This window comes from Dicentrarchus labrax, unplaced genomic scaffold, assembly GCF_905237075.1.
Source record: "Dicentrarchus labrax unplaced genomic scaffold, dlabrax2021, whole genome shotgun sequence".
Taxonomy (NCBI): Eukaryota; Metazoa; Chordata; class Actinopteri; family Moronidae; genus Dicentrarchus; species Dicentrarchus labrax.
In genome coordinates this window covers 20,444,280-20,459,582 of record NW_026136712.1, presented here as the reverse complement: position 1 = coordinate 20,459,582, position 15,303 = coordinate 20,444,280, and the positions used below count along the sequence as shown (strand labels likewise).

At 42.8% G+C, this 15,303-nt stretch overlaps 2 protein-coding genes across 4 annotated transcripts; one reads left to right on the top strand and one right to left on the bottom strand.

Moving 5' to 3' along the window:
- Positions 1 to 99: 99 nt before the first annotated feature.
- On the top strand, positions 100 to 5,448 carry cbx1b (chromobox homolog 1b (HP1 beta homolog Drosophila)). 2 transcript variants are annotated; one of them, XM_051418279.1, is made up of 6 exons: positions 100 to 293; positions 1,613 to 1,694; positions 1,935 to 2,094; positions 2,283 to 2,436; positions 4,438 to 4,532; positions 4,689 to 5,448. In XM_051418279.1, the coding sequence occupies exons 2-6, from the start codon at positions 1,640 to 1,642 to the stop codon at positions 4,828 to 4,830; spliced, it is 606 nt and encodes a 201-aa protein (XP_051274239.1). In that variant the 5' UTR covers positions 100 to 293; positions 1,613 to 1,639; the 3' UTR covers positions 4,831 to 5,448. The 2 variants fall into 2 exon arrangements, with proteins under 2 accessions (XP_051274239.1, XP_051274240.1); XM_051418280.1 differs by lacking the exon at positions 100 to 293 and adding an exon at positions 351 to 375.
- A 550-nt stretch (positions 5,449 to 5,998) lies between these two features.
- Positions 5,999 to 14,886, bottom strand: nfe2l1b (nfe2 like bZIP transcription factor 1b). 2 transcript variants are annotated; one of them, XM_051418262.1, is made up of 6 exons: positions 14,670 to 14,886; positions 12,772 to 13,591; positions 11,491 to 11,712; positions 10,140 to 10,229; positions 9,872 to 10,024; positions 5,999 to 9,571 (listed from the first exon to the last, which is right to left on the bottom strand). In XM_051418262.1, exons 2-6 carry the CDS (start codon positions 13,327 to 13,329, stop codon positions 8,192 to 8,194), a joined length of 2,403 nt encoding a protein of 800 aa, XP_051274222.1. In that variant the 5' UTR covers positions 13,330 to 13,591; positions 14,670 to 14,886; the 3' UTR covers positions 5,999 to 8,191. The 2 variants fall into 2 exon arrangements, with proteins under 2 accessions (XP_051274222.1, XP_051274223.1); XM_051418263.1 differs by lacking the exon at positions 14,670 to 14,886 and adding an exon at positions 13,697 to 13,956.
- Positions 14,887 to 15,303: the final 417 nt, after the last annotated feature.

The window sequence follows — 15,303 nt, the reverse complement described above, 5'->3', positions numbered from 1 at the left end:
GCAGCGCGACCGTCCCCGCTTATGGAGATGAGTAAATCCATATGCTTTACAGATCTGTGAAAAAACGAACCACTTTTTTTTTTTTTTTTCTCTGTCTCCTCCTCACATACCAGACGAAGGGGCGGAAACGGGCACATTGCACTGTAGTCGGGCTAGCGGTTTTCTGTATTTGGACAACAAGAAAAAACATTTATCACTGTGAATTAGTGAGGCAGAGGCTGTTGTTTCATTTCGACCCGGGTGGAACTTTAAAAAAAAAAAAAAAAAAAATTATAATAAATTGTAAATCACCGGTGAGTTTTTTTTATTTATTTTTTTCCTCCACATTTTTTCCTGTCTTCTCTCTCTCCCTCCCTCCAAACGGGTTGTGTCGGGGTAAACGCTTTTTAAATTGTTCGTGCACGGGTCTTGTAACGTCTTAGCTCAGCTCAGCTCGATAAATGTGCACAGTTAGGAGACACATTGTCTCCGTGTGCACATTTATAATCGACCGCACACATTCTGGTCGCTCGCTGCCAAACGCGAGAGGCAATATGGAGACAGCGGCTAGCGTTAGCTGCAAACTGAGGGCACCTTTTTATTGGGGGGGTGTGTGGGGGCTTTGTCGCGACGTGTTTTCTCCCCCTTTCTCTTGCTAACGTTAGCGACCACAAAAAAAAACAAAACAACCAAAAAAACATCTGGATTTAAGGTTTACGGGGGTATTTGAACGCCACATCAATGCTAGTGTTTCAACAGGGTGTTTGTTTTGTGTTAATGTGGCGTGCTGCAGCCGCCAGGTGTTGCACTGTAGTTAGTGGATGCTGGCAGGTAACCACGGTGGTCCCCCAATTGATTGATCCAAATATTGATCTCAGTAGCTGCAGTAAGTTTGTGTAAAACCAGAGATTTTAATGCATTTTGAGCAGATTACTTTTTATACACATCTGTCTGTATTATGTATTTTATAATTTATAATAATCATACATACTTAATAGGCTCTTTTTTTTTGATAAATTAAATGTTTTCTTGTGTCTGGCAAGTGTTCATATAACTCTTATTCTATTCTTGCATTTTTCTATTATATCTTTTCTCTCCTGTTTTAATTTAATGTGTATTTTCTTATCTGTTGTGTTGTATCTTGAGCTGAATACACCCAGTGTGGTATCAATAGAGTCAGATCTTATCTTATGTTAAAAGCTGAGATATAGGCACTAGAGTGAGGGTCCAGAGCCAATGATCTACTGGCACGTCCATGTACGCCACCGCTGTGTTATCAATGAGTAAAGTGATAAGTATTGAGGTGGCTACTCCTCTGTAATTATCTCGTTGAAGGGGATCAGGGGTACATTTATGCACGCCAACTAAAACACACTTGTAACACCAACCCCTCTGTAAGGGATCAGATGAGTTTACACATACATGGGTAACTTTAGGCAATGCAGATTAGGCAGACAAACATATATATATATATATGTACTGGGTTTTGTTTTTTTAAACGTGAAACACATCGATTACTGCTAATCTACATCGCTTCACACTGTTACCCATGTATCTTTTCATTAAATCCCATTCTCCACTGCTGTTTTCTCCTCTCTACCACATTGATCCCGGCTCGCTTGATGTTGACCAGGAACCTGCTGGTCCCCAGGTCTACCTGATGAGTATGAGCCTGACTACAGAACCCCCTAACGATGGTCCCACTGTTACAGAAGGTTTAATATATCATTATTTTCTAACATACATTTCTCTGTATCTCTTGTCCTTGTCCTGCGGTAAGGTGTGAGTCAAGAGTCAAGGAATGAATAATGTCTGTAAATGTTTGTAACCCACTTAAAACTCAGCAGAACAGTGTCCCAAACAAATGTGAACATCTTAAAACACCTGTAGGCAATAAAGAAAGGGTGGGCGTCTTCAGGATCGGTAACTTGTCTGTTCAATGCTCCTGTTTTTAGCGGAGAGCAAAATGACTTCACCTGAGAAGAAAGAGAAGAAGCCAGATGACGTGCCGGAGGAAGAGGAGGAGGAGGAGGAATACGTGGTGGAAAAGGTCCTGAATCGGCGGGTGGTCAAAGGGAGAGTAGAGTATCTTCTCAAGTGGAAAGGCTTCTCTGAGTGAGTGTTTTGTTGTCATTAGCTTATTTATAGGGGTCTTTAAAACATCTTTTCTTGTCATTATCCTCCAAATCAGACAATACATTCAAATTACAACCAAGAAAAGAACAATACACAGCATTTAACAGGTGACTACATTATTAATTAAATACATAAATACTGTATTTTTTATGCTCTTGTGTTTGCAGGGAAGATAACACGTGGGAGCCAGAAGACAACCTGGACTGTCCGGATTTGATTGCGGAGTTTCTGCAGTCCCAGAAATCAGCACACGATGGAAAGAGGAAGGCGGCCGGAGAGGCAGAAGGAGATGAAAGTAAAACGAAGAAGAAAAAAGACGATGTAAGTCCCAAATTCTTTGTTGTTGCCCGTTTAATGGTCATCTTTTCATAACAGTTTAGGGTCGAAGTGGGTTCGTCTGTGCGGACGGCAGCACCAGCAAATACATTAATATCATAGTAATAATAATCTACTGGTAGAAAACAATCAACTTTCATCTTAGCATACTAAAAAATGAGTTGTATAACTTCTGTTTTATAACAGCATTTAAACTGACTGCTGGGCTCAGTATGTGTAACTACCAGATGCCCTGTTGTACTAATAGTTCTGACCCACCAAGCCAAACCTCAAGGAACTAGTATAGACGAAGACAGACTTCTTTTTTCCGTGTCTTTCCTTCTGTTCAAATTTGCAATTGAACGCACCACAAAAACTACAGCGGACCACCAACGTGCATGTATGTGTTCACCTGCATGAGGACACAAAGTAGTCGAATCCAATCAGATTAAATCAGTAATACTATGTGTAATATGTGTGATGTGTAATAATGTGTCTAATAAAAAGTTGCAACTGGCTCTGTTAAGTTTTGTTTATTTTTTTTCTTTGCTCTGGTGTTTGTGTTTTCATTGTGGAAGAACAAAAGAAAAAGGCAGATGAGATGAAACTCTTCTACGCAGCATGAGATTGACATTGTTTTTGCGGGCAGAGCCGTTCTTTTTAAAATATTGCCAAGAAAAGGTTGGTGAACCCAAAACCAGCCCCCCTGTATGCTGGTTAGATGAAGAGCTGCAGGTGTTTATTGTAGTTTAGGCATTAAACCTCATCAAGCATCAAGCTGTCATTTAAAACCACATCACAGTCTGATCACAGCGGCTCCACCAGCACGGTTTCTGAATGATGAATGAGGAGTCCACTTGAACAGGGCCTTACTCTGGGATCATTCCACTAACTACTGGCTCCCCCCCCCTACCTTTTGGGGTGCCCTGTGTGCGGTCACACACCCACAATACAATAACAACTGTCAAGCTGAAACCCAAATGTCCAGACTTCAGCGCACTCGCAGACTCGTTCCCGGAAAAGTCTGCGAGTGCCTCAGGCTGCCCCAATCCAGTTCACGAAGTCCACAAAGGGGCTTGTGGACTTTCTGTAGACTTCCAGAGTCCACTTGGGATGCAAACTTCACAGGAATTACCCACAGTTCATTGCAGTACATATGTGATGCTACAAATTCTTAATTACATGAATCTGCAATTATTTTGATAATTGATTCATAATTTTAGTCCTTGCCAAACATCTGCTGCTACCAGCTTCTCAAATGTGAGGATTTGATGCTTTTCTTTGTCATACATGATAGTAAAGTGATCATCTTTTGGTTTTGGACATTGGAAGACATCACCATGGGAAATTATAACGAGCATTTTTCACTATTCGTAGGTAACAGACAAACATTGGAGGACATTTGGGTTCAGCTGCAGCAAATACAAAGAGGCAGGATTGTTTGTTTTGCTGATGAGGTTTTGGATCAGATTCCTAAAGCTACACACTTACATATCTTCAAACACACATTTCGTGCTTTCACAGCAGTTTCCCCAAAATGTTTTTGTGGTATTCTGTTTGTCTCGGTTTAATTTAAAGGTCCAGTGTGTTTAGGATTTAGTGGCATCTAGCGGTGTAGTTTGCAGATTCCCCAACACCTTCTGAGCATGAAGGACAAACTACGGTGGCCTTGAAACGTTGCCAAAATACACGGAGCACCCCGATCTAGAGCCAGTGTTTGGTTTGTGCGTCCTGTGCTACTGTAGAAACATGGCGGTTGAACATGGTGGCCTCCATAGAAGCTGACCCGTGTGTCTGTAGATATAAACAACTCATTCTAAAAGCAATAAAAACATTCAGCTGATTATACACTCATGAAAACGTCACTATCCTTTTCTGCCTCCTAAAAGTTACACACTGGACCATTAAATGCAAATAAGAATCCTGACTTATCGTAGGCAGTTAGTGTTTATGCAGAAATGTGGTTTTGGACGTGATTGAAGTTGTATTTTGTCGTTTGATCCTCAGACAGAGAAGCTAAGGGGCTTTGCTCGGGGGCTGGATCCAGAAAGGATTATTGGTGCCACTGACTCCACAGGAGAACTCATGTTCCTCATGAAATGGTTTGTATGCACAGTAACTGCTGGGCAGCTGTTAAAACAGGAACATCAGTGACTGAATAACTGACTCGGTTGTCGGGGAATGAAATCGTGTCATTAAACATTTGTCTGCTCGTGCCAGATGCCGGTCGGCTGAATTTGTGTTTTCTGTTCGTACAGGAAAAACTCTGACGAGGCCGACTTGGTGCCCGCGAAGGAGGCCAACGTGAAGTGTCCGCAGGTGGTCATCTCTTTCTACGAGGAGAGACTTACTTGGCACTCATATCCCACCGAAGACGAAAAAAAAGACGAGAAAAACTAACACAGGGCGAAGGGGCGTGGGGGAACAGAAAGAAACTGTAGTTTTGAACTTCATTGTACTTTCAACAAGGGATTTGGAGGTGTGGGGTGGGGTGGGGGGGGCGCGGGAAGGGGGGCAGAGACAAGCAAGACGCCATTGAACTTACTCGTCTTTTGGTGTAGTATCACTCATTTGATTCTACTTTTATCTGGATATAATGTAACTGTATATATGCTTCAGGTTTGCTTGACAAAAAAAAAACCCCAGCTGAATCCAACAGAAATGTACAACGCAGTGTTAAGTTTCAGTATCGACTCCAGTTCGGCTACTTCAGCATCATTTCCACATAACATTTGGTCCAGTGCTCGGTCATCTTGCTATGACATCGTATTAGTGAGGTGATGTTTTTATTTTTATTAGTGTGACTTATTTTTATTTTCTTTTACTTTTTTTTAAAAACTTGATTCATTGGTGCTTTTCAGAGCAAAACTGTGTTCATCTTAGCTGTTTCCTTAGGACTTGATTGGTGTATGGTTATGAACTCTTTTCAGTGATTCATTTGGTCATTGGTAATCTTTGTAGTGTTTTTCATTAACATGTCTTGCTTGTCGGTTTTGGAGAATAAACCACTTTTTGTTACTGTGCTGTTTTATGCTGTTGTCACTTTTAATATAGACGGGATTATAGCGACTATTTTCAGATCACTTTTGGCCATTTAATCGATAAACCACTGGGTCTGTAAAACAACAAAATAATGAAAAATGCTCATCACAGCAACCAGGAGTCCAAGGTAATGTCATTAAATGTCTTGTTCCATCAACGGTCAAAACCCTAGAAATATATAATATTAATTAATTACTCTTAAGATTAGGAAAAGCAGCAAAATCTCACATTTGAACCATCAAATGTTTGATTTCTGATTAATTATCAAAATGCTTGGCAATTACATTTTTGTTGATCGACTAATTGACTAATGGTTGCAGCTCTGATAGGTAGCTTTAGGTTGTTCATGGTCCCGGGGCTCTTTCCAAGAAGCAGATTTTCTGAGTTATGAGGATAACTCCAACAAACTGACCCTAAAGTTACCTACTGTTAACTATAACTCACGAAATCCTGCTTCCTGGGCCGAGCACCCCGCTGGTACGGCACCACATGGCATTCACGACAACTAGAACACAAGAGTCACGGGTGAAAATAAAAACACTTTATTAATCAATAAAAACAATTCTTGATTGCCAGCAAATATCTCAAAACAGAGGGAACTACATCCAAACTCAAAAGCAGAGGGTGAGACTGTTATGGAGACATTTGACAAACTACATAAAATCATGACGAACACAAACATGAAAATATTTACATAACAAGACAGACGAAAAAAAAAATAAAAATAAAATAAAGAAAGTGCACTAAGTAGTAGCAGTACTAAATAGTTGGTGTCGCACTGGGTTACACTGAAGTGAATGTTAACCAGAGTTTCATGCCAGAATATCACATTTAACGAGGACATTTCTCCTTTCAAAAACTATTTTTTTGGACATCATCTTTAATGTTTGCGAGTTCTGCTCAGCCTCTTGTAAAATGTTCTAGCCTAACCGCTATCTCAGCTGCAACAACGGACCTATTTTTATATTATTTTTTTCTCCATTTTTAAAAAGAGAGGGTGATGTGTACATGTACTGACGAACCTCATTCAGATAGACAAGTAATAGCACTTCTACTTTGAGAACGGGGTTTTTTTCTCTCCAGTTCTCAAAACATTTAAAGTGAAAAGGTAATGAGATTGTGAAATAAAAAGGCATTCAAATCAAAGTGGCCACAGCACACACCGTCGTATCACGCATTCAAATAACTTTAATCTCATTGAACAACTTGGCTCACTTTGTTATCAACACAAAAACTTAATAACATAGAACTCATAATATTTAAGCCAACACCTCGGCTTTACAGCAGTTAAAAAATGGCCTCCAGTGGCTTTCAATTGGGTAACATTGGCAAATAAGTTACTTAAAAAGGGATATCGCTACACCACAGCGACAACTGAGCCGGTTTTAAGTTGAAAAAGCAACAAATAATCCATAACTTTGATCTGTGACAGCCTGGAGTTGGTGGTAATAATACAGTACTCTCTGAAGCTCCTGGCCCATCACAGACTCTTCAATCCCTCTTATGATTACAGGCTCCGTGTGAAGTTTTTAAAAATAAAACAAAGAGGGTGTAGACTTTTACATAAAGCTGATGTGGCTAGACCTATAACCTTGCTTATACTACAGATTATGAACAGTTAATAAGAGCCTTTCCTAAACGCAGCTCCCGTATTTAAACCTGCAGCGAAGGAATAGCGACAGACACGGCAAAATGCATATAGCCAAGCCTTTTTTTAAAGACAAATTACAGTGCTATGTATAATTTATAAGGAAGTTGATACATTTAGCAATGCAGTGTGCCTCCTCCCAAAACAAAAACAAAAATAAAAATCCATCTGCCCCTCTTACAGGACTTTCACCTCCAGGCCTCTTTTAGCAGTGGCCAGCCCGGGGAACCCCTCAAGCCTCCGACTCCTTTCGTGTTTCAACATCCTCCTTCTCACACATCAAACCCAATCTCTTAAGGGCCTTCTGAACTTAGATGCAACCGACACAAACTGACTCAAAAAACTGGAATTTTGCGATTCACACGCACACTTACAGAATTAGAGTGCAGTGTTCGAGCATTTAAGATGTATTCAGATCAAGAAGATGTGCACCATTACAACCTTTGGTTAGTATTGGCGTTAATGGCATCCTAAAATGATGGACTTCCTTTAACCTTTGGTATCTAAACTCTCGCAAACCGTAGACGCTGCCTGAAGATTTGCAACTTAAAAGCCTCAGTGACTATGAAAATCACTAAAAGTCTCCAGGGTGGGGGGTGTGATCTGATAGTCCTTTAAAACCTTCCGTGCATAGGTATTCCAACCATTCTTTGTCGACAGTGTTCCTTTACTCCCACCTTTCTCGATACCAGTCCCTTGTTTTACCCTACAAATCTTCTCCGTCCTCAGTGGTTTGGTGCAAAAAGGATCAAGAGCAGCTAAAATTTTCTCTAATAGCTCATTTTATGTCCTTTTTATATCCCTCTTCTCTTTGCTTATTGTTTTCCCCCATCTAAATAATGAAATATCAGTACTCAAACGAAGAGCTACTTCTGCTTCAAAGTCGTCTCCAGGAAAATAACGTAGGAACAGAATGAAAAGAGAGAAACTAATGCAGGAAGAGTAGTCAACAATGCCATTTTTCTACTCACCAGAATCTTCTTAAAGGAAAAAAGGACATCTCTCTTGCATCTGCAGAAATCTTTCTTATTGATTTAGCAAAGTTATAGAATAAACAGCAGTTTGCCCCCCTCACTTCTTTTTGTCTTTTTGTTTTTTCTCGGGCTTACGGTTCTGCTCAGCGGTTGTCACGCCGCGGGGCATGATCAGCACGCTGCCATCGGCGCTGTACTGGAGCGAGTACTCGCTGGGAGGATAGGGCCGGCCCTCCTCATCCCGTAGCTGAGTGAACACCTCTTGGTAAAGGCTTTGCATCTTCTGCTTCATCTGCCGGATGGAACGAATGAACTCCATCTTCTCCTTCAGCAAACGGGCCTTGTCGCGCCGCAGGTCTTGGACCCCCTGCTCCAGGTTGATGATGGTGTCCAGCTTGCGCTTGCGGCAGTTCTGGGCCGCCATCTTGTTCTTGCCGCGCCTGCGGATGTCGCGGATGAGGGCTAGCTGGGCTTCACTCAGGTGGTGCTTGGCTAGGAGCTCGTTGAACTCTTCCACAGGCAGATTGATGATCTTTTCATTGGAGAAGGGGATTTTCATGGCTCTGGCTCGGCGTTCATCGCGGCTTGCGTGCTTGTCGAGCAAGTCCTGATGAGGCTGAAGCTTCGAGTGCTGTTTGTCGCGGACAGTCTTCTTCCCAGTTGAAATAGGGAGCTCTGGGTGCTCAGAAAACGGCGATGAAAGTGGCAGGTTATAAGTATGATTGTGGCTGATGCCGTCGAGCTGAGGGAGGCCGTGGAACTGGGAGGGGTCCTGATAGCTCATACGGCAGAGCTTACTATACCCAGGCTGATACCCCCCAACAGCACCCTCCTCTGTCTCTACAGTGGCGACCTCAGAGTCGGTGCTGTACCCCACAGCTCCCTCCTCTGAGAAGGTGGCAGACGTTGATGAGGAAGACGCTGCGGAGGAGCAGGACGTCTCAGAGCTGCTGGGGGATGCCGGGCTGTGGCTGGAGTCCAGGGAAAGACCAGAATCTGAGTCAAGCTCATCCTCCAACTGGGAAGCTTGGGCCTGGCTGAAGCCTTCCTCCATTGCAAGGTCCAGCAAGCTGATCTCATCGAGCATGGACTCCTCCAGCAGGGTGCTGAATGGATCGGGCAGGATAGGCGTGGATGTTATGTTGTTACTAGAACTGTTGATCTGTGGTGGGAGAAAGATCCCGGTCAGGTTAGTGGCTCCAAACGTGGAGTTGATGTTGCTGGAGTTGCTGGACGAGAGTCTGGGCATGGGGGTTCTTGGGGTGATGCTAATAGAGTCCATCTGGGGACTGAACATCTGAGGGAAGTCTTGGCTGCAGCTGGGGAGGGAGGCCTGGTGAAGGCTGACATCCTGGTTCACTGGTGTTGAGCCAGTAGAAAGTTCAAAGTTTCCTGCGGTGCTTGACTCAGTTGTCCCACTTGTGGAACTGACACTGCTGGAGTCGGAGTGTATCGAAGTGTTGTTCACTTCCATTGCCTTTGAACAAAAAGATTTTGTTAGGGGATTATGAAGCACATTTATGGTGCTAAATAACGTATGCACATGCACAATAATGTATTTTTCTCTACTTTTTATGGTTAAATCATTTCCCATGTTGAGACAATAGTCATTTTTTTCATACTTCCAAATGCCGTTGTCCCCAAATTATACACACAAGAAGCTTTTCTTTTGCACCTACCTCTGTCAGTTCCCAGACAATGAATAATTTAATGCTTTCACAACAAACAGATACATCTCAGGAGTCAAAAAGTGATTCATTTTAAAAAGGGAACATACTTGTAGTTCCATGATGGCCATTATATCTTGCCACTGCTGTTCCAGGTCTAACTGTGGCTCTGCTGGGGGCAGCTGTGGTGCCAGAGGAAGGCCCTGAGATGTGGAAGGAGCTTCATTGGAAACTATTTCCGGGGTGACAACCGGGGCTGGAAACTAATTGAAAATGTCATACATATAAATAAAAAAACAGTATAACAACTGTAGTTTTTCCTTTCACATGAAGCAATACATTAATATCTGGCTTTACAATACTTGTGAGACAACAAACCTCAGATTCTTCTCCAAAAGGGAAAGTGGCCTCCAACAGCCTCAAACATTCTTGTAGAGACAGTGAAGTCTGTGAGCCAATACCTGGGAGCTGGGTAACAACAACAACAAGAGATACCGATAGAGTCACAAGTACAAAAGTAGTGATTCTTTTGAGGAATCAAACGCTGTAAACATGAAGTCAAATAACGTTTTACAGACTGTCCAGCCACACTCTTAGTCAGGAGTGCAACTGGACCTCGTGTATCATAAACAGTGAAGAACAAGACAAGAATGAGACATTTTATACAGACAGCATAATATTATGGGAGGATAGCTACTATTGTGTATGTGGACACAAGCTCAACATATCAGTTGTAACTCTTTCTTTCAGTTTCTCAATGATGATTAAAAGAAAAAATCCCTGCACTTCCATTGTGACATGCATATCGTTACCATGGTTACAAAATGATCTTGCATACAGGTTATACATCACTTCTACACAGATCAAGAGACCGCTTTCTTACCAGTTCTCACTATCAGCAGATGGATGTTATGGCCTTGAATTAAAGCTACTGTCACACAGTCCTGTGGTTGGTCTGCTTTGCTTTCATACCACAAACAAAAACCCGCCGCAGACTCGGCCCGGAAGCTAAACAGCAGCACCGACCGCAGCGGACCGAGACCACCTTGAGAAGGAGGGTCTCGGAGCGGGTTGTTAAGACCGCACCCGAGTTTTTTTTACTGACAGCTTTCATGCCAAACAAATTGTACATTAGCTTTCTTGCATTGTTAAAATCTTTTTGCATTGTTGATTAATATTCTGTGTATTCACCTTGTTAATGCTCAGCTGAGAGCATATTTTTTTTGTGTTGTACTTTATCTGCTTAGGTTCACTCATTAAAAATGTCTGATGTTCTGCGTATGTGTGCATTGGTAGTTTTACGAGGATTACATTTATACATCACCGGGGGCTAACGATTCTGAATGGCAACTGGTCCGCTGGAAAATTCTCCCAAGTCCTGAAATAAATATAATTCAATAGTTTGATTGAACAGCTTCATTTCCTTTGATGTCTCCTTCTACTGTCTGAGACTAAACTAACTCACTCACTGACTCGAGTGACTCACAAATGAGATGAAATTCTTACAGTCAAACGGAGCAATTTTAACATATTAATGCAAATTTTTTCAACGCACGTTTTAGGCAAAAAGTGAAAACAGACTAACTGGAAATGTCTCTGCATTAATAAAACGTCACTAGTGTGCAGCTCCCAAGTTTCTATTTTCTTTTTATGTGCTATAAGACCGTTAAATGTACCACCTCCCACTGGATGAAACACTAGGATATAGATATCCATTTAGTCTACAAACCTGCTCTGGAATGCTCTCTCCTGTCTCCCCGTCCACTGGCTGCTCCCCTTGTAAGTTCACTCCATTTCTCCAGCTCTCTTGTTCCTCATTCCCGTCTTTGTTTTCCTGTGGGCTGGGCTTCTCCTCCTCACTCTCCTTCTGACGGTTGCTGTAGTTGAACACTTCTCTTCCCGCACCGAGGTCGATGTCCTGTCGCCATAGGATGTCAATCAAGTCAATGTCCTGGAAAAACATATAGCAACCATTGAGAAATGGCCCTGTGCAGAGAGAAGTTACTTTAATAACCAGGTATTGTGCAGGCATTGAAATCTAACTCACACTGTACAAAAGGTACAAATGAAACCCAATATATCAAGGTTTTTTTTTATGATTTAAGTGATGTATTATTATTATTATTTGTGATAAACTAGTACCATTCATCTTTTTTACGTAAGGATAATTTTGGTAGGAGTGGGAGATCATGTAACAGAAATGTAGTCAGATGATGGAACCATGACATAAACACTTAGGCATGGTGGTTATCATGTGATCAGAAAGAAGTCTTGGTTCATTAGGGTCAAACAATGACTTTGTGTCACCCCGAACTCCACTGCATCAATATGGACATTATGTGCAGGGTTGTTGTTTTCTTCAAGTAACTACAATTATAAATTAAGAAAACTAGGCCCGAACAAAAGTTAACTATCACACATAGAAATGTTGTTAAAAAGTAACAAACAAATGTTTTTATTGGTTTGTTTAGTGCTGTTTTAAGAGAACAACAATACAACAACATTAAATGGTGACCAGGATCACAGCCGTAATGAATGTGACTCAACTGGTTTGACTAAAAATATCTGACACTGACAACAGACCAGTGCTGTGGTCCATGAGTGTTAATGGTAAACTATGTTTTTACTTTTTGGAATACAGCTTATGTGTTTTCAAGCTGCCATACCCCAAATATTTATGAAACTGATAGTGACTCTTAAAATAGATAGGGCTGATTGATTAAGTTGTCTTTCAAGGGTACAAAATGAATAATAATAAATGTTTTTCTGAATATATAGTTTATTTTTGTGGGTAATGATGATTGCTACTTGGCAGATTAGTTTACCACTATACTCTAATCAAATCTAATATTTAATGGGTTTATCTGGGCCGAAGTACATGATTAAATCCTACTTGCCCCATGGTGAATGTGTGGACAACAAGCAACTGTCAAAAGGAGGTGTTTGTCCCCTTCTTTTGACAGTTGCTCCCCAGGTGTTGAGAGTGAAGGCAGAAAAAAGGCTGCAGTACCTCTTTGGTGAGGTCGTCATTGCCATCCCTGCTGCCCTGTTCCTGGTTGCCCTCTGGGGCCACAGCTCCCAGGCTGCTGTCTGCTGCGTTCAGGTTGTACGTGGATTCAGGTGCTCCGCTTCCTCCCCTCATGGCCGGGGTAGCGTCAGGGTTGTTAACGTCCTCTAGGCCGGCCCCATTGTCCAGGGTGATGCTGGGGCTGGACTGGCTGCTGGTGGATACCACAGTCTCAGAGTCACGATGCACTAGCCAGGTGTTGAGCTCGGTACTGGGCACGGAGAGGCGATCCAGTTGGCGCACCTGGTTCAGCAGCCGCCGAGTCGTGAAGAAATGGTCGAGGTCCACACTCTTTGGATGGATGCCATAGCCGTCCAGCGTGTTGCGCAGGTTGTGAAACTGTGTCTGGGTGTAGGCCGAGCTAGGGCCCAGGATGATCTCTCTCAGTGGGGGCAGCTGATTGCTTAGATAGGTGTCAACGTCCACCCGCACCCCAATGAGACTCAGAAGGATGGTGAACTGAATCAGGCCCTCTGTGAAGTACTTTTTCAGGTAAAGCATTTCTTTACAAAGGAACAAAAGGTGAAAGTAAAAAATAAAAACAAAAATGGGGCCAGCTACCTCGGATCAATACTTCTGCACTTGTATACATGAACATAAAAAGTGGTTAAAGATAGTGGGAGGGGGAGGGCGGGAAAGGGTCTTCAACAGGATTCTGTATGTTTAAAAGGCATATAAGATCCAAGATGGGGGGGTTCCACTCTGAGAGAGTCCAGTTTGTGCTCAAAGCTTTGTTCTTCATCAGGTTCTCATCTTCCCATTCCTGACAAAAAAAGTGAGAAATTACATTTTATTGCTCCATTTCAAACTGCATTACTTCAACATTACAAACCACACTGCTTCCAGCCCTAAGACACACGAGTCTTACCTTTCCTACATTTGCATTAAGCACATGTTAATAGGGGGGGAGGTAAAGAAGGACTTGCTAGCCCACTGCAACCACTCCAAAGACTAGCAATGCCTTCTCCTCCTTGGATCCTCCAGCAGAGCAGAGCAGCAGAGATGATGAACACATCACCCCACCCTTCACAGGACAACTACTTCTCGTGGCTGCCGCTGAAGGTGAATGGGAGAGTCGAGAAGAGCTCGCTGGGCTGACTAGCACACGCACCAGACAACGTTAGGTGGCAGGCAGGGTCCCTCCCTCCCTCCTCCTTCCTCCTCCTCCTCCTCCTCCTCCTGCACAGCTGCGCCTATCTTCGTCCTTATGACGTTAGCTGTTAGCTACCTGGTGTTTTTAGACCCGGCTGCCGCTGTTACACCTGTGTAATCGCTTTGTTACGCAACATAAAGTGGCAGTGATAGTACGTGTCGCTGCGTTAGTTCGTTAGCTTGCATCTCTGTTTACCCCAAAAAGTGACAGGCGCCCCTCTAGTTGTATTTTTAGGACTACCTACTTCCGCCGTGGCTAGCATCAAACAATCTCCCTAGCAACAAGTGGTGAAAACATGAGCGACACATTCCGCAGCCAATCGCGGGCCTCAAGGGCGGTGACGACACATGACTCCAGCGGCTCCCGGCCAATAGCAATAAGGCGTGGGCGGGGCTTACAGAAAACGCCGCGGTCCTATTGGCGCTCAAAGCCAAGCCTACGCTGCGCTAGCCTTGGAAGCTAGTCCGCCGCTAACTATCGTAACCATCCAAACTACTTTTGAAAAGTAACTTTAAAAAAAAAAAAAAAGAGTAAACACACGCAAACCCGCAAAAAAAACCCCCGCAACAATTCCCCCCTCCCCCCATAAACGCCACGCATCCACCCGCGTGTGCGCCAGCGTTAGCCCCCCGTGCTAGCGCGCGTGTGTTCGCCTCTACGTGTTATTAGTTAACATTTAAATACTCACGCGTGAAGGTTTCGCAACTGTGTCTCCGTAGCCCCCCCCGAAAAAGTCCGCTCACACGACCACAGCAGGCGAGTCCCGGTTCATTAACAGTCCCAGAGTGGCGCCCGGTGTAGCATTCCCCAGCCTTTGCTCGTTGAACGGCCCACCATGACTTGCAAAAACTGCTAGCTGGCCCGGCTAGCCTAGCAGCAGCGCCGCTTGACACCAAAACACGCTTTCGCACAGCGCATGCGTAGAACATTCTAGTGGCAAAGCTTTCATCACCCGACTGTGAGTTTTATATTACAGTTCCCCCCCCCCACACACACACACCATCAATAAAGTCACTTTGTTTTGTTTTTTTAAAAGATTAGATTTCAGATTTAGTTTTTTTTTTATTATAAAGAAATTAATAATAGGATAGAGCCTTGTTTACAGCAAGTCTCAGAAATAGTTACTATATGGATTGATTGATTGATTGGTTTAAATCTGCAGGAAATATTGGAGGGTTATTTTCAAACAATGCATGTAATTACGTTAGAAGCCAAGAAAGTTGTTTTAAAACTGTGAGAAATCAATTTGTTCGTTTTATTTTTGTCCAATACATTTTTCTAAATCGTTCCGATATTTTATTAATTACTGAATTTGGAGATTA

What these genes read in the sequence shown, in the direction of transcription:
- nfe2l1b (XM_051418262.1), bottom strand. Translation starts at nt 13,329, where the DNA reads ATGCTTTACCTGAAAAAGTACTTCACAGAGGGCCTGATTCAGTTCACC. An exon ending in ATGACGACCTCACCAAAGAG is followed by an intron (nt 11,713 to 12,771) that starts GTACTGCAGCCT and finishes ATGTTTTTCCAG; the next exon opens with GACATTGACTTGATTGACAT. An exon ending in TGGCCATCATGGAACTACAA is followed by an intron (nt 9,572 to 9,871) that starts GTATGTTCCCTT and finishes TTTTGTTCAAAG; the next exon opens with GCAATGGAAGTGAACAACAC.
- cbx1b (XM_051418279.1), top strand. Translation starts at nt 1,640, where the DNA reads ATGAGTATGAGCCTGACTACAGAACCCCCTAACGATGGTCCCACTGTT. An exon ending in TGGTCCCACTGTTACAGAAG is followed by an intron (nt 1,695 to 1,934) that starts GTTTAATATATC and finishes TCCTGTTTTTAG; the next exon opens with CGGAGAGCAAAATGACTTCA. An exon ending in CTCATGTTCCTCATGAAATG is followed by an intron (nt 4,533 to 4,688) that starts GTTTGTATGCAC and finishes CTGTTCGTACAG; the next exon opens with GAAAAACTCTGACGAGGCCG.